The sequence below is a fragment of the Equus asinus genome, chromosome 19, assembly GCF_041296235.1.
Source record: "Equus asinus isolate D_3611 breed Donkey chromosome 19, EquAss-T2T_v2, whole genome shotgun sequence".
NCBI classification, from domain to species: domain Eukaryota; kingdom Metazoa; phylum Chordata; class Mammalia; order Perissodactyla; family Equidae; genus Equus; species Equus asinus.
Window position 1 is genome coordinate 1,818,156 of NC_091808.1, and position 23,742 is coordinate 1,841,897.

The following is a 23,742-nucleotide window of genomic DNA, read 5'->3' on the forward strand; positions in this document are numbered from 1 at the left end:
GGCCATGTGCTGAGGACTCTGGGCCCTGGGGCAGCCCAGGCTGGTGGTGATTGTGCCCCAGGTGGTGACCTGGTTGTTCCAGAGCCTCCGATGGCAGCATCAGGGATCCCCTCATGTGGGTCAGAGCCCCACCTGGTTCCCGTGCCCTCCCCTCACCTGGCAGCTCAGGCTGGCTCTGCCACACCCACCGGGGGAACTAGATGGGCCCTGACCATCTGCTCTGTTCCTGTTTCAGCTGATGAAGAGGCCCCTGATTATGGCTCTGGCGTCCGCCAGTCTGGAACTGCCAAAATCTCCTTTGACGACCAGCATTTCGAAAAGGTACCATGCAAGGGTCTGCACACGGTGGGGCTGTGGTGCAGCCATACATTTTCAACCCACACGCCTGCAACCCAGCCCGAGGGGCCAGCTAGACAGAGGGGTCCCATGTGCCCTGGGCCTGCCCCGTGGGCCCTGGGTCCTCCTGGGTTCTTTCCTGTCTTCCCAAGCCCCAAGCCTCATGGCTGTCCCTCATCCCTCATTATCTGACTTGCCCTGACCCACTGGGTCCATCCATCTCCCCACCACAGCCTCTCCTGGCCTTGTACCTGCTTTCCCCACCTGGCCCTCCGCTGCAGCCAGGGGCACAGAGCAGGTGCGCACCATGAATTCTGGAACAGACACCAAGATGCCTCTGCCCTGCCCGGTTCCCCTTCTCTCTCGGGCTCGCTCCCCTAGGGGTCCTCACAGGACACTGCGTTTCCACCACTGCCCTTGCCCCACCCCCGACATCCCAATGGGACCCATGAAGGGCCCCGGGGAGGCCCCTCCCCGCAGTCCCAGCAGCAAGTGCTGCAGTGGCCCTGCTTCGGTGCCGAAAGTCGAGGTGCTGCCCGCCTCGGTCCTCGCACGAAGAGACAGTACACTCCTCCCAGGCTCCCCCTTCTGCTCTCAGGCAAGAGGGTGGAGAAGGAAGGTCCCACTCAGGGCCCCCAGGCCAGTGGCTCCTTCTCTCTCCTTCTTGGAGTCTTTCCTAACTCACCCCCACCCAGCCACCTGCCGCTCTGAACCCCAGTGCTCCCGACGCCTTGAGCTGAGGGCGGTGTGTCTGCCCCTAACACTGTCCCTCTCTGAGACGGGGTCGTCTGCTGGGAATGCAGAGGAGGGGCGAAGGGCATTGGACGGAGAGTGCAGGGTACACGGAGGGAGGCTGTGTGGGCACCTGTGATGGGGTACATGGCGAGGGCCCCGAGATTCAAGCAGACAGTTTACCTGTGTCTGGCCCACAAGGAGGAGCTGAGGGAGGGGTCCTGGCTGGGGGTTTGTGGGGCAGAACTGAAGACCAGAGAGACCTTTTCCCATCTTTTCCACCGTGGAGTCAACAGAGGCCATGACAGCATGGGAAACTGAGGCCGAGGGAGGTGGGTGCCCATCCATGCCAAGACAGTCTGGAATGCAGGTCCCCGAAGCCTCGGCCCTGGCTCTGGGGTCGTCCATGGGGCTGTATTGGTCCCATCCCTGGCCGGCTCTCTCTGACTCATCCCCTCGTCCTGCATAGTTCCAGTCCGAGTCCTGCCCCGTGGTGGGGATGTCCCGCTCCGGGACCTCCCAGGAAGAGCTCCGCATTGTGGAAGGCCAGGGCCAGGGTGCGGACGCAGGGCCCTCGGCTGACGAGGTCAACAACAACACCTGCTCAGGTAGGTCCCAGGGCTGCCCAGGGCGTGGGCACTGGGACACGGCCCCCCACCCCACTGTAGTCTGGAGGTCCCGCCACCTCTTAGCCTGGCACAGCAGGGAAGGACCAGGCCTCTCCCTGCTCCTGGGGTCCAGAGGGAGGCCACCTGACCCCACGCCTGACCCCGGACTCTAGTCCCCCTTGGGGGGTCCCGTCATGTTGCTCTGCCCTTGCTCCCAGCAGCTGTGCCCCCGGAAGGCCTCCTCCTAGACAGCCCTGAGAAAGCTGCCCTGGATGGGCCCCTGGACGCCGCCCTGGACCACCTCCGCCTGGGCAGCACCTTCACTTTCCGCGTGACCGTCCTGCAGGCGTCCAGCATCTCTGCCGAATATGCCGACATCTTCTGCCAGTTTAAGTGAGCTTGGCGCCCCAGGCTGGGCCTCATGGAGGTGGGGGTCTCTTAGCAAGGCACAGGCTGTGTTGGGGGCCACACACTCCTGGCCATCCTTGCGAGGACGCTGGTCCCCTGCGCCCGGTCAAGTATCTCCTGCTTTTCAGCTTCATCCATCGCCATGACGAGGCCTTCTCTACGGAGCCCCTGAAGAACACAGGAAGGGGCCCCCCACTCGGCTTCTACCACGTCCAAAACGTACGTCCTCAGAACCCCCATGTCCCCATCCCACTGGTTGGCCCCTTGCGGGGTCTCTGGTTTATGCCGCCTCCCTGAAACTGGACTGAGCTTTGCTCATTCTCTCCTTCCTCCTCCTCTCTCTTCTGAGCACCCACCGTTTGCCGTGTGCTGCCCGGGCATGAGGACATGGGGCCCTCGGACACCGGGTGGGGTGTGTGGGCTATTGCTAGGCCGCGGGGGCCTTGGTGGGTTTAAGACTAAGGGCGGGGGCAGGTAAGAGCTCCCTGCAGCGAGCCTGGGCAGACAGCGGTCGTGTCTGGGGTGGCCAGAGTTTGTGCAGAGGTTGGGGTGCCAGCCAGGCGGTCCTGGCCTGGTCTTGGGAAGACGTGGAGGTAGGGCATGTGGTGAGGCCTGGGCATAATCGGGAGAGTTCAGGAAAGCTCCCACAGTGGAGTGTCTCCAGCCAGGCTGTCAGGAGAGCAGGCAGCTTTCCAGGTGAGGCAGGAGAATGGCTAAACAGGCCATGGGGGAGGGAGGTGCTTCACTCGAGATAATGGAAGCTGCCAGGTAGAGAGGCCTCAGGCCAGGGAATGTGACCTTGACCCTGAGCAGCCAGGCTGGGGGGTGTGCAGCCAGCAGTCACAGAGCCCATGCTCCGAAGGGGCCTGAGCCGGCAGCCCGTCCTGACCCTCCGGGGAGGAGGAGCGCGCAGTGGTTTCTAAGCCAGAGAATGAGGCCAGGTCTGAAAGTGTGTACTCTTGCGCCTACGTGTCCTGGGGCTTCGAGAGCAAAGCCCCCTACTCTGGGTGGTTTCAACAACAGAGCGTTACCGCCTCTCATTCTGGAGGCTGGAAGCCCAGATCAAGGTGTGGGCAGGGTGGTTCCTTCTGAGCATCTATCCCAGGCCCCTCTCCCTATGTCCTCGCTTGGGCTTCCCTCCATGCCTGTCTCTGTGTCCCGCCTCCCAATTTCATATGGACACTGGTCATATTGCCTTAGGACCCACCCTCAGGCCCTCATTCTAACTCGAAGACCTTGGTAAAGTCCCGTCTCTAAATTCAGGATCCTGGGGTTAGGGCTTCAATGCATGAAGTGGGGGAGACACAGTTTAACCCACAGCCCTTGGTGAGTGGGCGAGGGCCCAAGAAGGCTCAGACCTGTGGCCCCCAGCCCCATCTGTCCTGGGAGAGAACCAAGGGCTGCCCACCCGGTGGTCTTTCCTTAGGGCATGTGACGGAGGCGAGGCATGCCTGGAAGGACCTAGGCGAGGAGCACTGCCCTGCGTGGACACAGGCTGGGCTGGGGGTGGGGGGTTGGGTGTGGGTTCTCCGATCTGGGCCCCGGCATGCTCGGTGGAGGCCGGGCGCTTACCTCTGTGACTCTCCTTCCCCCGCTTGACCGTGGCGTGGCCGTGCCCTCCCGCCTGCCTACCTCACCCGCCAGATCGCAGTGGAGGTGACCAGGTCCTTCGTCGAGTACATCAAGAGCCAGCCCATCGTGTTCGAGGTCTTCGGCCACTACCAGCAGCACCCGTTCCCGCCCCTCTGCAAGGACGTGCTCAGGTCAGCGGCCCCGGGGCTGCCGGCCCCAAAAGCCCCTTCCCAGAGCTTCTCATCCAGCCCACCTGCTGCCCTCCCGGCCGGTGCAGCCGACCCTCCTCTGGGCGGGCCGGGTCTGGTGGCTGCAGACCCGTGTGCCTCCTGACGCCCACCTCCGCTGTCTGTGGGGTGGCCGGTTCCCCGAGGTTGGCAGGACCCCAAGCTGGTCATAGCCTTCCCCTCAAGACTGAGGAGGGAGTTTCTCAAAGAGCATCGCTGTCAGAACCTTGACCTCTGCTGGGAGTAGGTAGGGTCCTGGGGCTGGGCTGGAGGATGGCCAGGGGTGGCCCACGGGGGAACCGCCGAGAGCTCCGCCCAAGGGGCCCAGCTGTTCATCTCCTGGAGTCCTGAACCCCCCCAGACTGAAGGAGGGAACATTCGTCCACCTCCCTCAGTCCATGTGGCCTCCCAGGGGGCAATGAGGGTGGGTCGGGGTGTCCCTTTTATGACCAGGCCGAGCCCTCCTGGCCCCCTCCCGACCCGGAGTGTGAACGGCAGATAGGCCTCAGGGGGCTATGGGACCTGCTGTTGCCATCTCACCTCCCGTCTCAGCTGTCAGGTGGGACCCAGAGCTAAGTGAGGCGTCCGGGGTGTTGGAGAAAGAGAAGGGCCATGAGAGGTGCTGGTTTGGGGGCATTGGGCCCTAGGAGTCTCCTGTCCTTGGGAGTGCCGAAGGCGGCTCCGTCCTGGAAGCCCCAGGACTGTGAATCAGAGCTTGACCTCAGTTCGGCCCTTATGGCCTCGTGGGGCCTCCCAAGTGGGCTCTGGGGGTCCTGAGGGGACCCTGGCTGGTGGAGGGCCTCTCCCAGGCCCTGTGGGAGGGAGGGAGGACAGCAGGCACGGGCCTGGGGTCAGCCATGTGCTGACCTCCCTCCGCCAGCCCCTGCCCCAGCTCCCTGCTCCCGCTTAGGCGCCTGCAGACACCATCTACCCTGTTGCCTCATGCTGGCGCATCTTTCTCCGCAGCCCCCTGAGGCCCTCGCGACGCCATTTCCCCCGGGTCATGCCTCTGTCCAAGCCAGGTAGGTGGGGCTGTCCCGAGTCCACCCGTGAGGGAGTGAGGTCCCAGTCCTCAGATGGGTCTGTGCTCTCTCAGGCTCTCTGGGGCCACCCTGCACCTGCTGGGCCTCGTGAGGTCCCTGTGGAGTAAGGGGCTCCCTCCTGGAGCAGGAGGCCCGGGGTGAAGGCACAAGGACACCTTGATGTCCTTTACCCCTGGGCACACACAGAGCTCCAGGGTGATGGTCAGGTGGTGCCTGCCCTGTGCCCACATCGAGTTTCCTGGAGCAGACAACAGAGGTGTGGGAGCTGGGGTGAGGGGGTTGGGGGCTTCGGCAAGGCCCTAGGGTCGTCTGAGCTGAACCTCGAGGAATGGACAAGGTTTGGGGGTGAAAGGCAATGCAGGAAGCTCGTTGATGGGGAGCCGAGGCCAGAGGTGTCAGTGAGGGTGTAGGATCCGCTGGAGGAAGAGCATTTGGAGTCCTCACCTGGAACCCGAGACCCTGCCTGCGGGAGCAGGTGGGCCGTGGAAGAGCTCTGGAGATTTTAGTTAAAAGAGGGTGTAGGTGCTGTCAGGACAGAAGCTGAAGCCCAGGGACCGGGTCAGTGGGAGGTTGGAGAGAGTTGGTGCCGGGCTGGGCGGTGCAACCAAGGCCCCTCACAGCCCAGGAACCCACCTTGAGTTCCTGGGGGGCCGTCGTCCCTGGCGCCGGTGCCCTGGAGGGTGGGGCCTGTGCCGGGGCTGCATCCGGGGCTGTGCACACGGTGACCCGCACACGCCCGCCCTGCTTGGGGGAGAAGATTTAGCCCCCGCCTTCTGAATCCCCAGAAGCTGGAGTTCTGCAGACTGAGGGTCCCTCGGGAGGACACCCTCCAGCTCCCCCAGGCCTGCCCACTCATTTGTTGATGTTAATTCTGGCATCTGTGGGGGTCTTGTGCTTGGCCACGTGTGTTTCCTGGGCTATTCAGTGTTCCTTGCAGCCTCACGGGAGACGCTTAAATCCATATTTATAGGGGAAGCAGTGGGGCTCAGATGGGACTTGATACAAGAGTGGCCTTTGTGATGGGGCCTGGAGGCGTGGGCTGGACAGAGGTGGATGAGGGGCACTCTGGGGCACGGAGCCTATTTATCAGGAGCTGGATGAAAGTGGAAGGCCAGTGGGAGCTGAGGGGCAGGGCCCAGCCGCGCTGGAATGAGGTGCTTGGACTGGTGCAGTAGGCTGTGGTCTAGCAGAGGGATTCTGGTTGGGTTGTGAGGCCTCTGAGCAAGTGTAGCTCCTGCTGCCCTGCTGGTTCTGTGGGATCTCAAGCCACTGCCCTCTCTTCAAGGGCCCACGCCCAGGTGTGTGTGGCCACGTGCTGCTCCCACCTGGGCAGGGGAAGCGAGCAGTCACATCTGTTCCTGGAAGCCAGCTCTCAGTTGCTAAGGCCTGACTGTGCCCAAGACAGGACATATCCTGGGGCACGGGGTGGTGGTCCGCTGGTTGTTTTTCTTGGGGGAAAGTTCCCTCCCGGCCTTTGAGGTGTCCCCACCCCTAGTCTCCTCCCTGAGCATGCCGTCAGTGCGTGACAGGGCAGGTCTCCCATCAGTGCGTGCTTCTCTTCTGTCACCCTCCAGTGCCCGCCACCAAGCTTAGCACACTGACACGGCGCTGCCCGGGGCCCTGCCACTGCAAGTATGACCTGCTGGTCTACTTTGAGATCTGCGAGCTGGAGGCCAATGGCGAGTGAGTCCAGTGCCTGGGGTGCCCATGCTGGGGATGGGCTGGGAGACCCCAAGCGGTTGTGATGGAGGAGGAGAGGGCCCCGGGGGTGACCTGGGCCCCAGTGGGTTGTGGTGGAGGAGGAGAGGGCCCCGGGGGTGACCTGGGCCCCAGCGGGTTGTGGTGGGGGAGGAGAGGGCCCCGGGGACAGGTTGAGATGGCACATGGTGGGTTTCTTCGCCCAGCTGACTCTGGTCTCCATGGACTGAACCCCCCATCTTCACCAGAGTGAGGGGCTGAGTTTTTCCCGTTCTCATCCCTTCCACTGCTTGGGGGCCGTGGCCTGTGCTGTGGGCGGGGTGGGGAGGAGGGCAAGGCCCTGCCTCACGCCTCTCTCTCTCTCTTCCAGTTACATCCCTGCTGTGGTGGACCACCGTGGTGGGATGCCGTGCATGGGGACCTTCCTGCTCCACCAGGTGCAGAGCCCTCCCTGCCCCTGCCCACCTCATGCCTCCTCCCTGGCCCCCTGCGGCCTCCAGGCCATCTGACATTATCCTCTCTCCTGGCCTCCGCAGGGCATCCAGAGACGGATAACTGTGACACTGCTGCACGAGACGGGCAGCCACATCCGCTGGAAGGAAGTGCGCGAGCTGGTCGTGGGTGAGTGAGGCGGTGGGTGCTGCCTTGGGGGCCAGGGATGGGTTGATGGGAAGAACATAGACCCCCCCCCAACTCTCCCCCACGTCAGATGCCTGAGTTCTAACCAGAGCTCTGCCCCTGTTGCTGTGTGACTTAGACTAAGTCATTAACCTCTCTGTGCCTCAGTCCCTTACCTGAAAAGGAGAGCTTAGACCTGGGTGATGATTCCAAATTTCTATTTAATCACTGTATTAGCTTGCTGGGGCTGCTGTAACAAAGTACCACCAGCCAGGTGTCTTAAAACAGCAGGAGTTTATCCTGTCACAGTTCTGGAGGCATAATTCTGAGAGGACGGCATCAGCAGGTGGCCGTGCTCCCTCTGAAGCCGTAGGGAGGACCCTTCCTCACCTCTTCTGGCTTCTGGTGGTTTGTAGGGAGTCGTTGGGGCTCCTTGGCTTGTAGACACGTCACTCTGATCCTCCGTCTTCACGTGGCCTCTTCTGCGAGGACCGAGGTTAGGGCCCAGCCGACTCCACTGTAGCCTCAGCTCAGCTGCGCCATCTGCCAAGACCCCGTTTCCGAATATGGTCACATGCTGAGTGGCTGGGGTCAGGACTTCAGCATATCTTTTTTGGGGGACACAGGTCCGCTCAGAGCCATTGCCTGGGTCTTGGATGTTCTCTTCCACGACTCCACACTGTGAGCTGTTTGGTCTGCCCAAAATGTTTCCTTTCTCAAGCTGTAAAGAACTTGTCTTCCCAGTTTTCATTCAAGGACATGGACCACTGTCCGTTCCCGTGTGTGGTCAGCATGAGGCCACCCTGCCCTGGAGCTGACGGATCCCTCTGGAAGGGTGTTTCTGTGGTCAGTGGGCAGCAGCTCAAGGGCCATGTCCATGTGGCTTTCAGAGTGGGGTCTGAGGGTGTGGCCGTAGGGGTGTGACCATGAGACCCATCGTCCTGTGTCCCAAAGTGCAGGACTGTGGGCAGCAAGGTTCTGGGGGCCGCAGAACAAATGCTTTCATTTTAAATGTTTTGTATCTGTTTTCACACAAACCAGAAAAAGCATAGAACAAGCACATGAACCTTCATTTCAGATGCTGTTTAGGGCAAGTCTGAAAGAGTGAATCAATTTAAAGAAAAAGATGAAGGGGCAGGGCGTATGGTGTAGTGGCTAAATTCAGCACACTCCACTTCGGCAGCCCGAGTTCGGGGGTTTGGATCCTGGGTGCAGACCTATACTGCTCGACAGCCATGCTGTGGCGGCGACCCACATGTAAAGTGGAAGAAGATGATTGGCAACAGATGTCAGCTCAGGGCTAATCTTCCTCAGCAAAACAAAACAAAACAAAACAAAGGCAAAGCAATTATGTGCTGGCTCACCCTGACACATGGCGGGACAGGGAATGAGGCTGGGGTGGGGCCGTCCTGTGTGCCATCATCCTGTCTCACCACCTTCTCTCAGAGCCTGCTGCCCAGAGAGCTGCACCCAGCTTGTGCCTGGGAGAGGCGCACAGAGCTTCCATTCCTGCCCCTGTTACCCTTATTCTTGGGATGATGACCAGCGCCCGGGTCTCTGCAGAGAGGCCACCTCCTTGCTGGCCTTGGGGAGCCAGGCCCTGGTCCTGGATCCCACCTTCCTCTCTGCCCCCAAGCCGCCTCTCTTCCTGAAAATGCAAATAGAGGTGATTGCCTGTGCCTGGGGGCAAGAAGAGATGCGATTGGAAGGGATCTGGGGGGATGTTCGTGTAAACACCAAGGCCCCTTCCAGGTCAAGGGGTTGGGCTCTGCCCCTCTGGGCTTCATAAACCAAGCAGACCTGTGAGTGGACGTCTCTGCCTGACCAGGGGCTGCATGGGTTCCGGTTTGCAGGTGGAGCGCCTGGTCGGCCTGGGCGGGTGAGAACCTCTGCTGAAGCACGTGTTCCGTCCTGGGGGTGAGGCTGGCGCTCAGGCAAGCTTTCTTCCTGCCGCTGAGCCCTGTCCCAGCTGTGGGGACAAGCCCTTCGAGCCCTGCCCGGCCCTGGCGGGCACTTTTCAGGGAGTCCACACCCACCTCCCCCCAGAACCCAAACGTTGCAGAAGCTTCCAGGATGTGGAGCAGGCAGCCCCAGCACGCGGACGCGGAATCCTGGTGGAGTGTTGGGTTTTGTTTCGTCTCCGTTCATGCAGGACGAGAGGGAAGGCCCAGTGGTTCCCTTCTGGCTCAGCAAAGAAAACTTCCTATTTGTTTATTCCTGGAAGAAGCAGAGCTGTCACTCTGGCTGTCACTGCCACAGCAGGAATGATTAATGAGGCCACCAGGGAGCGTTCCTGGGTCACAGAGGTCCTGGGGCCTTCCACAGACGGAGCCACCGCCCCATGTGCCGGTGCCTTCGAGGGCTCTTGGAAACACCCCTTACAGGGAGAGCCTTATGGCGTGGATATTGTTTCTTTTCTTTTTTTCAAGTATGAAGAGGAGGAAACATTTATGTCCTCCTTCTCGTCTTGCTAGGATTTCCTTTTCCAGTAGGTGAGAGGACCTGTGCCTTCCAGGCCGGGAGACTGAAATCTCTCTGTTGTGGGGACGTGGAGAGAGAGATCCAGAGTCATTTATGGCTGAGAAATAAGAGACTCAGATCTCAGACTGCAGGAGGGAGGATGGGAGACTGGTCCACTGACAGATGGCAGCCTGGGCGTGCTGCAGACCTTACGTGGGCCCCCGTCTGCCGGGGGTGTTACCTCTCGCTAGATGCTCTTGTTGCCACGTGGGGACCCGGGTCCCCGATGGCGTCTCATGGTTTCAAAGCTCCCGCCCAGGCAGAGGCCGTGAGCAGGGACCCAGGGCCTCCACCTGCCCTCCTGGGAAGTGACACACGGCCCATTGCCTTTCCCGTAGGTCGCATTCGAAACACTCCAGAAACCGATGAGTCCCTGATCGACCCCAACATCTTGTCTCTGAACATCCTCTCGTCTGGATACATCCACCCAGCCCAGGATGACCGGTGAGTCCCCTCGAGGGGGCGGCAGCGGTTCTGTTCCTGACTCCCTGGAGACAGTGTCTGGGTCAGGACCCAGAGTGTATTCTCAGCCCAACACACCCTTGGCTGACCTGGCTGCCTAGGGTCCAGCCACACAGGACGTGTCCGGCCCCAAAGCTTTCTAGGCCCTCCTCTCTGACGCCCCAAGGAACAGGTGCAGGGCGGGGTGCTCGTGGCCTCAAAGTCCCTTGGCACTTTGGTCTGCACATTGTCCCATCACTGGTTGCCACATTCATCGAGTCTGTTCATTTGGTCACCCGGCAAAGGGGCTGTGGGAATTGCAGGCAGATGAGCTGGGTCCTGTCCTCAGGAGTGTCGTGGGTCAGCGGGTGGGTGGGTGGCCTGAATTTCCCCAACCACACTCCTGAGGGTGGTTCTGTGGCCTCTGGCAGGGGTCCTCGGGCCAGGGGTCCTGGAGGTGGTTCACGGGCACACTGGGTCGGCGGTCCAGCATCCCGGGGTGGAGGCGTGCCCACGGGGCACTGCTTGGCACATGTTCCTTGTCACTGGGCTTTTCCTTCCCAAGCGCCCGGGTGATGGCCAAGATCCTCGCAGCCTGGGCAGTCGCAGCTCGACTGCAACTGGGGCAGTGGACGGGGTGCGTGAGCTCCCAGGGACGGCCTCGGCAGCCCCTGATAAACCAGCCCTGTTGGGGTTTGCCAGGCTGGGCGGGATGTGAGGGGGGGACATCTGGGGGCCGGCTGGGGCCGGGCAGCTCATGACTGCCAAGAGCCACCCTCTTCGAGGGGGATGTCAGCGGGCTTGGCTGTGTCTGGATGCTGCCTTCTAGGGGCTTGGGGAAACGAGGCGGGTGCTCTGGAGTCCTGAACGGGCTGCTCCCAAGGGCTCCACCTGGCCTGTGAGGCAGAAGCTGAGAGCTGAGCCCTGGAGCTCGAGCTGTGGGTGTCTCCACAGGTTCCCGTGGCTGTGTTTGCAGGAAAAATATCTTTGAGGGCTGGGTGTGCTTGGGAGCGGGTGGGGGAACCTCACACTTGCTAGAAGAGCTGGGATCTGTAAAGATGAAGGGTCCAGGGGGAGTCATCTCTTATTCTTCCAACTCCTGAGCTCAGACACTCAGTCTTCATAGACACGCCGGAGAGGGGGCTGTAAGGGAGCCATCCCTTAGCGCGGGCAGCCGAGACACTGCCAGGGGCAGATGTGGCTCTGGTTTTCAGCCCTGCCCTGGAACCTTCCAGAAAGAACGCACCCTGCACTCATGTCCAGAGTAGGGAGGAATTGGGTGGAGAATGCTGAGAGGTGTTCTCATGTGGAGGGGGCGCCATGACAGGCAGGCTGGGGGTCACACCTGGGAGAGTGGGAAGGTGAGGCAGACAGTGGGGGCATCCTGCTCGGGCGTCTCCTGTTGCTGTAGGAACACACCCTGGGGACGTGGCAGAGAAGGCCTGGCGCCTACCCACACAGGGGCTGCCTGCAGGGCTGTGGCCTGCAGGGCTGTGGGCTGCCGTGCTGGGCCCATGGGGGACTGGGACCCAGAGGGAAGGGTAGGGCCTGGGAGGGGCCTGTCTGCCATGCTGAGTGATACTCTGGACCTCGGGGACAACCTTGGCATTCTCCCTGACCTCTGACCCTTCCCTTGCCCCAGCAACTGCTAGATTCTTGGGCAGAAAGAAGTGGGGGCAAGGAGAAGGGATGGGTGGGTGGGTGTTCCCACTCCGCACTGTCTCCTTTCACTGAAGACCGTGTGTCTGGGTCTCCCATCCTCTGGCCAGCCGTGCTGCTGGAGGGCACCCTGGGGGGCCCTGGCCCTGCCCTAAATGCCAGTGTACTTAGAAGGCTGTGGCTCTGGCTGGATCTTGGGTCAGTGACGCTTTGGCTAAACAGGTTCCCCCCTGTTCCTGGAGGCCCGAGGACCCACTGCTGACAGGCTTCGGTCCCGCTCCCTGGGGCTGTGGGAAGTGAGGCTGACCCAAGGGCAGCCCTGGGGTTGATCAGCTCCCGTGCCTGAGGTCAAGGCCCTGGTCCCAGCATGGAGGAAGGCCCGTCCACGGGGCAGGCCGTGGACCTTGCCCGTAGCTGCTTTGACCCCATGCTTGACTCCTGCCCATGCTCGCCCAGCCCCAGGACAGCCCCGACTCCCAGCCTGGCCCTGGAAAAACCTCAGGGACCCTCCTCAGCTGGTGGCCGCAGGCAGGCACCATTCTGAGGCTTGGCTGGCCAACCAGCAGCGCCCTCCTGAGGACCTTCCTCTTCCTTGGACTGCGGCTGATGTTCTCCAGTCCCGTGATGGGCCGGGCCCTTCTCCTACAGATGCTGAGGCTCAGAGACCCCAGGCCTGGCTCAGGCCTCGGGCTGCCCACATGCTTTCCCTCGGCCTCTTCCCTGCTCAGAGGCCCCATGCTTTGCAGCCTCTCCGGCTCCAAGTGGGCCTGTCAGCCGTGGGCGGCTTCTCTCCGCGCTGCCCCGCCCCTGCTCGCTGCCCCCTGCCCGCCGCCGGCCCGCCGCCCTCACTAACCTGTGATTGTTTGTGTTTTGCAGGCAGTTTCTTGATTCGGACATGCCTAGGTACCATTTGTGCCTTTGGTTTATTTCAGCCTCTCTCCTTCCCCTACCCCCCGCCTTCCCCAGTCCCGGCCCTGGGGTTTAATTTCCGCTTCTTGGATTCCTCTACACCTGCTCACCTCTCCCTCCTGTTTCTCCCATCTTCTTCTTTAGTTTTATTTCGTTGGGATACTTTTTGAATTTTTTTTATTGCTTCCTCCCCCTCCCCCCACCCTTGGCTGAATCCCTTCTGCCCCTACTCTTGATTTTGGCTGCTTGGGTAGTTTCCTGCCCTTCCGTAGACGCTGGCTGGCCCCCCGCTCCTCCTGCCCCTGAGTCTTGCCCGCCCGTGCGACCCCCACCCCTGCGAGAGCCGGAGCAGGCGCCCTGCATGTCGGCTCCCGGCTCCCGGCCAGGCTGCCCTCGGCTCAGCGCCCCCTCCCTGCCAGGTGAAGGAGGGAGGGATGGAGGGAGGGGCCGTAGTGGGCACAGGATGGGGGGGGCGGCCAGGAACCAGCCCCGCCAGGAGAGCCCGGCTCTGCACCTTCCACACCGGACGAGGTGAGCCCTTGTCTGGCCAGGTGAGAGGCCCCAGCCTCATTCCTGACTGGAATGTAGGTGGGCAGTAAAGTTGTGAAGGACTGCTAAGTCTCAGCACTCACATGGGTGGTCCCAGGTCCAAACTCTGGGAGGCCCGGGTTCCTGAGCCTGGGACCACAGCTCCCTCCCTGACCTGAGTGCAGCCCCTGCCTGCAGAGGCCAGGTGCAGGAGTCAGCGAGGCTCTGGGTGTGGACAGCCTTACAGTTCCTAATCCAGACTTTATCCTTGAGGCTCAAGTCTGTTCTGAGTGGAAGGTCAAGGTCGTCACCTCCCAGGTCCCTGTGGATTGTGGCCAGAGCTCCCTGGCGGTGGTCCTCTGGGTCAGCTGTTCTGGAAGATGAAGTGAGCAGCAGGAACCCTTCTAGCACAACTGTTTGAGCCTTTAAGCGACATGGAGTGGGGTCAGGGATGGTGACCCCCCCCCCCCCCCCCCCCCCCCCCCCCCCCCCGCCTTCTGGACGGAGCCCCAGGGCAGAGTCCTTGTCGGGTCATGGCTGTAATGGGTCAGGACAGATAGTCACTGTGAGTGTGCCCGGGCAGTTGTAGCTGAGGCCCCATGGGGCAGCGAGCCAGGCTGTGGCTCCTGTTGGTATGTCCCTGAGGGCGTGCACGAATATGCAGCTATTCTGTGAGCATATCTTTTCCAAAGACTGCTGTAGGCCCTCCTGGGGGACACGCAGCTGGGCGAGGCAGAGAAAGTCCTGCTGTCAAGGGAAAGCTGTAGTGGTGGTGGCTGCACCTGACGAGGGGGCACAGCCCTGCACGGCCAGAGGAGAGACCTGTTTCTCCCGGGCAGTCGGGCGGGCTTGCTGGAGGAGGCGGCCTGCTAGCTGCTCCTGGAGGCAAGCTGGGCTGGCCAAGGTGGCTGCAGCCTGCCCAGGCAGTCTCCCTGCTCTCAGAAGGCTCTAGGCTGGGAGCCCATCTGCTTGGCTTCCTTCTCTAGAGGGGACCCCATCTAGGGGCTGCTGCCTTGATGAATGGAAACTTCCAAGCCCATCAGTATGATTGCGGGGGGGGTGGATATTTTGTCCAAGTTTGCATTTCCACAACCAGCTCGGTGTGATATGGGGGTGCTCAGGCTGGTCCCGGACACCCCCACATGCAAACACATCATGCTTTTAGGAAGGTTCTGGGTAAAGTGGAAGCAGGACCCTGTGGCCAGGAGGACCTGGCACCAGGAAAGGAGGGGGACAGATTCTTGCCTTCCACTGGGGCCTCTTTCACCAGCCTCTGGACTTCAGGGAGTCCTCACCCCACACCTGAGCCGGGGGCCCAGGCCCCCGATTCCAGAGGTGGGCTCACTGGCCCCCAGTGGGCTTGACCTGCAAGAGGAGGCTCAGGGCACTGAGAGGGAAGGGGGCTCAGCGCCCCACGACTCAGGTCTGTGTGTCCTCCACAGGGCTGGTTCCAGGGGCAGGAACCATCGTGATAGTCGGCACTGGGGACAAGCAGAGGGTGGGGGTGTGGTGGAGGGAGCAGCTCGTCCCAGATGTCTGGAGTAGGGCAGAACCTGGGGCTGCACCGACTGGGCTGGGGCAGCCTGGCTGTGCCCTTGGCTGGCTGTGTGAGTGTGGAGAAGTGGCAGAACCTTCTGGAACTTTATTTTCCTTCCCCCTCAGAATGGGAATAATATTAGCCCTATCCGAGGTTGTTGTGAGATTAAATGAGATGTTACATGAAATGCTTTTAGCATGAGGCCTTGCACACATAACTTTATAAATGTGAGTGTGTGGTTATTAGCACCACTGCCTAATTAGTATTTCACTTAAAATACTCCTCGTTAATTTAACACGCATAGCTCCTGAGCAAAAGCATGTCTTTTGATACTGACCACCCCCATTTTACCCAGGGGGCTGCACTAAGATGCCCCTAGAGTGTCTCACACACAGACTCACAGAGTTCCCAGGAGACACATGGGGGCGAGGGGAGGGGTTTGTGGCATAGAGACTCGATTCGAACCTTCCACCCCATTTTTGCCTCTTCCCCAGGCTTTACCCTCCCTGGAGCAGAAGGGTCCATGCCATCCTTAGGGTGCTGAGGTGTTAAGCAGGAGCTTGAGGAGCAGGCCGGCCTGCTCCCCTTTCTTGTCCTGAGCATGGCACATGGATGGAAGGGCTGAGGACGAGGAGCAGCGGGCAGGGCTGGGGCAGCCTCGCTGGAGAGCGGGAGAGGGCGAGAGCTCAGGCAGCCCCATCCTGGCCATCCCTACTCTGGGCCTGTTTCCCCAGAATGGGAAGGTCCGCAGGATGATGGGGTGGCCAAGCCTGTGGAGAAACTCCGCAGAGTCAGCTCAGATGCTCTGCTCACGAGGCCGCCCTACCCCAGCATTTTTAGCTAAATGGATCTGGGGTGGGGCCTGAGAATCTGCACAGCCAGCAGTTCCCTCGTGGTGCCAAGGCCTCGGGTCCAGGGACCCCACTGGGCCGCACGTCTCCCCTTGTAATTGTATCGGAGGGGTTGGCTGAATGTTGTGGGGGTAGAGTGAGGAGCGCTATGCAGAATGGGGGCTCCATTCCGGGGGTGACCTGATGCCAAGAGAGTTGCTGAGAGGGTCCTGGCGTGGTCCCCATGGCCCCCAGTCGCATCGTGCATGCGCCGTGCCTCCCTCTCAGACTCTTTGGGTCTTGATTTCCTGCCATATGATCGAGGGGGCACTGATCAGTGGCTCCCACACTGAGTCCTGCAAGCTCGGGGCACCCCACATGGCTGCCTGGGTCCCACATGGGTGGGTGGGCTCCACTCTGCCACCCCACCCCACCCCGAGCACACCCACTGTCAGCCGCTCCCATTCTCACTCGGGGTCTGGGTGAGACCTCCCTCTACAGGGGGCTTGAGAGTGTCGTTGAGGACTCTCCTCGCCCAGGGCTCCAGGGTCAGGCACCTGTGGCCACGTGGAGCCACGGCTGGCTGCCTGCTGAGGGCCAATCTGCAGGAGGCTGCATGGGGCTGGGGGCTGACCCTTGGTTTGGAAATGGCCTGTGGACAGCATCATGGCCGTGCCAGGTGGACTGTGGTCCAGCTACCTATCTTGGCCCCTGGGGGATGGGGCTGGGGACACGGGCCCAAGAGGGCCCCCTCCCTCCTTCTCACCCCATACCACCCCACCCATGAGACCCACCAGAGTCAGGTTTTTAGAGCAATTCTAGGTCACTGGAGTTCGATTGTGGCAAAGCCACATCCTAACTTGACTGAGGACACTCAGCCGAGAGCCTCTGCGAGGGCCTCCATCAGCCTCACGTGGGGGTGGGTTTCTTCTTACAGCCCCAAGCCCGGGTTCTGGCACAGTCTGCCTGGTCCTGGGCGCCGTCCCTGGGTGAGCCCTGGGGGTTTATGCTGGCCTGACGCGGCTGGCTCTTTGGTGTGTCCCCCCCAGGGGTGAGGGTCCCTAGGATGGGGTGGGGTCTCAGCTCCTGATGCCTGAGGAGGACCCTGAGCTGGGCCAGTTCTTTCCCGAGGGCACAGAGAAGCGAATGCATGCAGATGCAGGCAAGGCCTGCTGGTCCCCGACCCCAGGGGCCGAGGGGCTGGGTGGGGGTGGGCTGGGGTACACACCCAGAGCACTGGCAACGGAAGAGAAGCCAGCAGCGTCCTTTAGTGACCTTTGAGGCAGGTGGACAGAGGGGACAGCACAAGCCGAGTCCTTGGGCCAAGCGGGAGGATTTGGGGCTGGCCCGCCTACCAGGGTAGGGGTCCCGTTTCCCAGTGCGTTGTCATCAGGGCCTCCTGGAGGCGAGGACCAGCAATGATGCTAGTGATGCTGATGTGTGCGCCCGGGCCCTGTTCTCAGCAAGCTTGCGTGTTGGCTCACTTAACCCACAGGACATCTCAGTGAGGCAGGGGCAGTGACTGCCTGTCGTCTGTCCAGGAAGCAGGACACAGAGATGTCTGCTGACAGCCCGAGGTCACACGGCTGTGAAGTGGCATTTGGAGCCAGGGGGTCTGGAGGGCATTTTTCCCCAGCCGGGCAGCAGCAGGCCTCCGGCTCTGCCTCCGGGCATGGCCCCATCCGGGGTGTTTGGGGTCCCCGGGATGGAGAGCGTCCCTCTAGGTTTTGGTCATGGCTCCAGGGGTGTCTGCCAAGTCTTGCTGGGGACAGACTCAAGGCTGTCACTGTAGATACGGGGGAAGGAGCCCCGAGTGGGCCTCACCCACAGCGAGAGCCCCATGGGCCACCAGCATCTCCACCCATGAGCCGCGGTCAGCAGCCTCCGCGGCCTCGCGCGCTCACTTCGCTTGTCCGCGGCCGGGCGACGGCGCTTGTTCTGACATGTGAATTTCTTCTGTGTGTGTACGTGTGTGTCCTGGCTGCCTCCGCCTTTAGCGTTTCATTCGGAAATGACACTAGGTACAGCTCACTTTTCTCTTCCGCACTTGCTGGTCTGTCCTCTTCCGCTTCTCAATCTCCTTTCTCCTCCGACGTCTTCCCCGCTCTCTGGTTACCCCGCTGTCCTCGCGTCCCTCCCTCTGGATCTTTGTCCCTGGTGACGTGTGTCCGACAGCAGCCTGCCCCGTCCCTCTGCTTCTCCCTGCACCCCTGGACTGTGCCATGGAGAGACGGGTGGCCGTGGCGCTGTCCGTAGCCCAACGGGGCTTTGCTCCCCGGGCGCCCTCCACGCTCCCGGGCGGGCCGGCTCTTCGGAAGGGGCCCGGTGGTGCCGGGGCGTGTGCCGCTGCCCGGCTGTTTGTGTTGACGTGTTTCTCAACTGTGTCTTTCTGAGGATGCTTGGAGGGAAACTGGGCGAGGCTGGGGCTGAGCCGTGCTGCCCAGGGTCCACAGAGTGGCCACCTGTGGATTGAGGCAAATTCTCCACCTCAAATGTGAAGGGCCTCCAACCACGTGCCCCGCCCAAGGCAAGAGTTTAGGAGCTCTGCCGTCCGATGGTTGAAAACACAACTGTCTTGTAACAGAGAGCCCTGTTCTGGAGTGGAAGCCACTGACCTGTTGGTAGAGCCAATATCCTGCCCCCTGGGAGGGGTTTTTGGGCCACTGGCTCACACTCTGCTCATTATCTTTCCTGGTCAGAGATCAGGGACAGAGAGAAGGGACTACTGCCTGCTCTGTGCTAAGTGGACAGCTGCCTTCCCACGGAGCCCGGCTGCCATGGGCCACCCCAGTTTCCACTCCAAGCATCCTCCCCTGAGGGCCCCCCTCTCCTGAGGGCAAGTTGGTTGGTGGGGGAGACGGGCTGTGGAGGGTTTGGCAGACTGGCAGGTCCCCTTCAGGTCCAGGGAGAGGCCACGGCCCCTCCTTACTCAGACCGAGGCTGAGGTCCCCGCTTCCCGCCCTCTCCCCATCTCTCATCCCTCTCTGCTTCCGTCTCCCCTCTCTCCTCTCGCCCTCTCTGTCCCTCCTCTTTCCTCTCCCCTCTGCCTGCCTCTCCTTCCCCACCTTCGCATTCGGGCCGCTGCTTGTGAGCTGTGGGCTAAAACGTCCCATCCTGTCCATCCATCTCACCCATCCATCCAGGGTGGAGCTGAGAGAGCTCTGGGACTCCCATGGTGGCCTCTGGAGTCCCCCACCCAGCCCGGTCCTGAGTAAGGAGGTTCTGTCCTTCCTGGACACCCCCAGGGCTTCTGGACCTGTGGCCCCAGCGGCTCTCCCTGTGGGTCACCCACATGTCTCTGTCTGTCTGTGTCTGTCTGTGTTTGTCCGTCTGCATGTCCCCATCCCAGCAGAGAATGGCCTGCACCTGTTATCTTTTACCTCGTCTCTGCTTCCTTCCAGGACCTTTTACCAGTTTGAGGCTGCGTGGGACAGCTCCATGCACAACTCTCTCCTGCTGAACCGGGTCACCCCCTATCGAGAGAAAATCTACATGACCCTCTCTGCTTACATCGAGGCAAGAAACCTCTGCCCAGGGCACTCCACCAAAATCACCCATCCCCCAAGCCTGAGCTGCCTGCCAAGGGGCAATGAGGGCGCTTGTTAGCCCTGGACAACCCCAGACCACCCTGTATCTTCTCAAAAGACTTCTCAAGTCATTGTTAAATCCGTGTACTTTCAATGGCAATGCTCACAGTTAACCCATCCTACTATCTTTAGTGTGGACATTTGTCCTTGGGGTTGCAAAATGGCTGTGGTACTACCAGACATTGCATCTATGTTCCAGGCAGCACAAAAACAGAAGCCTCCCCAACTTCATTCCCAGGGTCTCAGGCTGTGACCTCCCTTCGAAAAGCACAGGAGGAGGCTGGGAGTGTGGTCCTTTCTAGCTGGGCACAGTAGTGAGGAATTAGGAGATTTGGGGTTGGTAGCCAACAGGATGGTGGAGGCAAAGGCATCCACCTCCCCTCAGAGCCTGATCACTCCGGCTGGCTATAACATGGGGACCACCTCGCGGGATGGTGGTTTTCTCGGGCTGAGAAAATGCTGGCAGGGAGAGCTCTGCCCAGACAAGTCCTCGGCACACATCAGCTTTGTCAGCAGTTACCATGAGCTCAGGAAACGAAAGACCCAGCTGTTTAAGACAGCACGGAGACCACCATGGTCATTTTCTGTGGCATTTTAGAGTTAAAACGTGGGGGCACAGACAGGATCGGGTTTGATCCTCACACACATTTCTGGAAGCGCGTCACCTGATTTTATGGTGAGGCGGCTGAGGCCCAAGAGGGTGAGGCCCGTGTCTGGGACCCTCGGGGCCCCCTGCATGGACACCCGGCCCTCTGGCAGCCCCAGGGAGGCAGGGCCCTGGCTGCCTCTCTCCCGCAGGAGTTGGCTCAAGCAGAGAACAGAGACTTTCTCCCGCCTGGATCAGGGGCTGTGCTGGGGGACCCGGAGGATAGAAGGGGACCTGGGGCCAGGGCAGTCTGGGGGTGTCCTTGTGCCTGAGCCCCTGCCTCTGCCCCACCCGCTGCAGATGGAGAACTGCACCCAGCCGGCCGTCATCACCAAAGACTTCTGCATGGTCTTCTACTCCCGCGACGCCAAGCTGCCGGCCTCGCGCTCCATCCGCAACCTGTTCGGCAGTGGGAGCCTGCGGGCCTCAGAGAGGTAAGCCCGCCGAGGGGGCAGAGGGACCTGCCTTGTCTGGTGCCCTGGTCCCGGTGAGGACAGACCAGGCTCTGCACAGGGGGTGGCCCTGGGGGTACCCCAGCGGTCTGACGCTCGCGTGACGCGCTCCAGCGCAGTCTGGCCCAGAGGAGAAGCTGGACTTGCTGGCCTCTTGGCTCCCTCTCACTCACCTCTGATGCTGGGGTCATTGGAAGTCACAGGGCACATCCAGGGACACTGATGGCATGTTGAGGGGCCATGAGAAAGCCCGGGCCTGCCTGGAGGGTGCAGCGGGGAGCGCCTGGCTGTCTGCCCTGGGACCCGCTGTGGGTGGTCTTAGGGCCGCACTGCACCCCCTGCTGGGTGACCTTCCTCTCCGGGAACCTCCGGCATCTGTGCTCTCGGGACGGCCTGCACGCACACAGTAGAACTGGATACGTGTGGGTGGCTAGGATGGGAAGGGGGAGCTCTGGATGAAGGCTGGCGTCACCTGAGGGGTCAGACATCAGACACCAGGACCATGCCCTGCATCTTGGGGGGTTGGGAGGAAGGACAGATTGTCAAGGCAGTGAGGAGGGTCCCTGCCCCAGCAGCAGAGACCGCCAAGGGTGTGGGCCACCTGTGGTCAGCTTTGGTGAGGCTCCCCACACGCTCTGTGTTATGGACCCCAGTGTCCGGGCCACTCTGGGCACGGTGAGAGGAAGGAGTGTGGGGGTCAGGACTGTGGCCTTGGGCTGGCCATGACCCAGCCTTCCGGGAGGTTCCCTGGTGAGGGTGGGCGGCCCCGGCCAGCAGGGCTCACCTCCGTGAGAGGGTTGGTGTGGTGCCCTCGGCAGAATCAGTGGTCATGGGGAAAAGGGGGTCTGGAATGGGGACCGTCTGTACAGGGACTGCAGCGCGGGGACGCTGACACCCCAGCCACCCCATGCCCACCACGGCATGGGCATGCGGCGGGACTCGAGCCCAATGTGTACTTGATGGTGGTGAGAGTTGGTCTCGGGGCATCACTGTGCCTGGTGACGATGGGTCCCCCTCTGCTCCCCGCAGCAACCGTGTGACGGGCGTGTACGAGCTCAGCCTGTGCCACGTGGCCGATGCGGGCAGCCCAGGTAGGCGTGCGCCCTGCTCTCTCTGGCTGATGGGGATGGGAGGGGCACTTTGTTGGGAGTCAGGGAGTCAGGCGACCTCAGCTAATCTGCCCTTTGGGGGCCCTCACCTGCGAGATGCAGGTGCTCACCTTGCGACCTCCAGAGTTGTTCTGAGAGATTGGAGGACAGTGAGGTGCGAGGCCCAGCAAAGGGAGAGGCCGTGTAGGGGGACAGCCAGAAGGTGGCAGCAGTGACCTTTCATGGGACACAGTGCTGGATAACTTCCTGTGGGCGAGACCCAGCGTGGCTCTGTGGGGCCCAGGGTGGACCAAGGGTGAGGGGCAGGGGCAGGGGCAGGGGAGCCTCCCCAGGGGGCCAGTCTCCCTTGGGTGGATGAGCTCCCTCCCGACACCCATGGGGAGGGATGTGGTCAGACCAGCATCCCCTTTCCAGGGATGCAACGGCGGCGCCGGCGAGTGCTGGATACGTCTGTGGCCTACGTCCGGGGCGAGGAGAACCTGGCGGGCTGGAGGCCCCGCAGTGACAGCCTCATCCTGGACCACCAGTGGGAGCTGGAGAAGCTGAGTCTCCTGCAGGAGGTGAGCCTGTGCCACCCCGCCAGGGGACCACGGTTGGGAGTCCCAGGCCACCCCAGGGTGGAACTCCTGACACTCAAACTGCTCATCACGGCGGGGTTTGCGGTACTCGACAAAAATGACTGGCTTAGAGCCGAAGGTTTATTCTTGACCTAACCGGAGAAGACTGTTAGGCGCGTAGATGGGTGAGAAAGAAACCTGGGAAGAAAGTTGGGGTGGGCAAGGCCCTTCAGTCGCTTGGTCAGTGTCCAGCAGCCGAGTGCTGACTGCCTGGGCGGAGGGGTGCATGTGGCAAGGTTCAGTGGAGGCCCGTGCCCACCCTCTGGGCCCTCCCCAAGGCTTCGGAGCCCACAGCACCCCCCCAGGAAGCTGGTGTTGGGAATGCACATGTCCATCTGCTCACCGTGGGCACACACACTGGGCCGCGAGGCCAGGGATGGAGGGGGCAGCGTGTTGGCCACAGTGAAGAGCGGCTGCAGGACTCAGTGTGGCTCCATTCCACACGCCACAGCCTGGGAGAGAGGCAGGCTCTCCCGGGGCCTGACCAGGGGCCCCAGGGGCCCAGTGCGGCCACCCAGGCCCCTCTCCTGCCCTGCATGGAGGCAGCAGGTGAGGCCGCACTCTCACTCCTGTGGCAGGTCGAGAAAACCAGACACTACCTGCTGCTGCGGGAGAAGCTGGAGGCCACCCAGCGGCCCGGGCCCGAGGTGCTGTCCCCCATCTCCAGTGAGGACTCTGAGTCCCACAGCTCGTCCTGCGCCTCCTCCCCGCTCTCGGCTGAGGGCCGGCCATCACCCCTGGAGGCTCCCAACGAGAGGCAGCGGGAGCTGGCTGTCAAGGTAGGGCAGGCAGGTGGGCAAGCAGCGTGGCCATGACCCCAGCTCCTCCAGGGCTCCGGTGACCCAGCCTGATCTGTGGCTGGCTCCTGTCCTGGGATCTGGGAGAATGAGGGGTTCGTAGAGTCCCCTTGCCCACCACCCCCGCCCTACCCGCATTGGAATTTGGGGGCCTTTTACAGCCTCCTCCCCCAAGCAGTGACCTGCTCTCTCTTGAATACCTGCTCTGATGGAGAGCTCATCACCTCCATCCAGAGCTGCCCTTTTTGCTGCTGGGTGGGCCCCTGGGCAGGTCTCCAGCTCTGGGGGTGATGCTGCCCCTACCCTGGCTTCACCCAGGCCCCAGTTCTGCCCTGGGAGGCTTCCCCGAACGGCCCCATCACCTTGGAAAGGTGGAGGCACTGCCGACCTTGACCTGCAGTGCCCAGGCCCCTCAGCCAGTCGCTCGTGTCGGAGGGCCCTGCCCAGGGCAGAGCTGGCTCCTGGGAGGCTCCTGACGGGCGTTTGCTCTCCCTGCAGTGCTTACGCCTCCTCACGCACACATTCAACAGAGAGTACACCCACAGCCACGTCTGCATCAGCGCCAGTGAGAGCAAGGTGGGTGCCGAGTCCGGCTCAGAGCCGCCACCACAGCTCAGGGCTCAGCCTCCCCTGGTGGCACTCCCACCTGTTGCAGTCTCATTCGGCCCCCCAGCTACCCCCAAGACCAGCCTTCATCCTCTGCACTGGCCTCTCCCCCCTGCCTGGCTTGGCCTCTCACCACAGCTCTCAGGCTGCACATCCTAGAGTCTGGGCTCAGGCTACACCATCCTGGATCCCACCCAGTGGTCCTCACTCGCTCTTTGGAGCCCAGTGGCCATGAATCCCTCCTGAGGCAAGGCAGAGCCTG

The 23,742-nt window shown here is 61.8% G+C and overlaps 1 protein-coding gene across 34 annotated transcripts in view; it reads left to right on the forward strand.

Annotated features, from left to right (window-relative positions):
- Positions 1-23,742, forward strand: part of KIF1A (kinesin family member 1A) — a 101,529-nt gene that overhangs the window by 69,970 nt on the left and 7,817 nt on the right. For 11 of the 34 annotated variants that reach the window (XM_070489215.1, XM_070489213.1, XM_044751386.2 and 8 more), the window contains 18 exons: positions 236-321; positions 1,538-1,676; positions 1,898-2,069; positions 2,213-2,303; positions 3,729-3,847; positions 4,850-4,905; positions 6,501-6,609; positions 6,995-7,061; positions 7,161-7,245; positions 10,101-10,206; positions 12,739-12,765; positions 17,664-17,687; positions 19,068-19,182; positions 20,200-20,333; positions 21,381-21,442; positions 21,875-22,020; positions 22,656-22,856; positions 23,373-23,450. In XM_070489215.1, coding sequence (XP_070345316.1) covers positions 236-321; positions 1,538-1,676; positions 1,898-2,069; positions 2,213-2,303; positions 3,729-3,847; positions 4,850-4,905; positions 6,501-6,609; positions 6,995-7,061; positions 7,161-7,245; positions 10,101-10,206; positions 12,739-12,765; positions 17,664-17,687; positions 19,068-19,182; positions 20,200-20,333; positions 21,381-21,442; positions 21,875-22,020; positions 22,656-22,856; positions 23,373-23,450 — 1,817 coding nt within the window. The remainder of the gene's footprint in view (positions 1-235; positions 322-1,537; positions 1,677-1,897; positions 2,070-2,212; positions 2,304-3,728; positions 3,848-4,849; positions 4,906-6,500; positions 6,610-6,994; positions 7,062-7,160; positions 7,246-10,100; positions 10,207-12,738; positions 12,766-17,663; positions 17,688-19,067; positions 19,183-20,199; positions 20,334-21,380; positions 21,443-21,874; positions 22,021-22,655; positions 22,857-23,372; positions 23,451-23,742) is intronic. The other 23 variants (XM_070489221.1, XM_044751394.2, XM_044751405.2 and 20 more) reach the window with 3 other exon arrangements.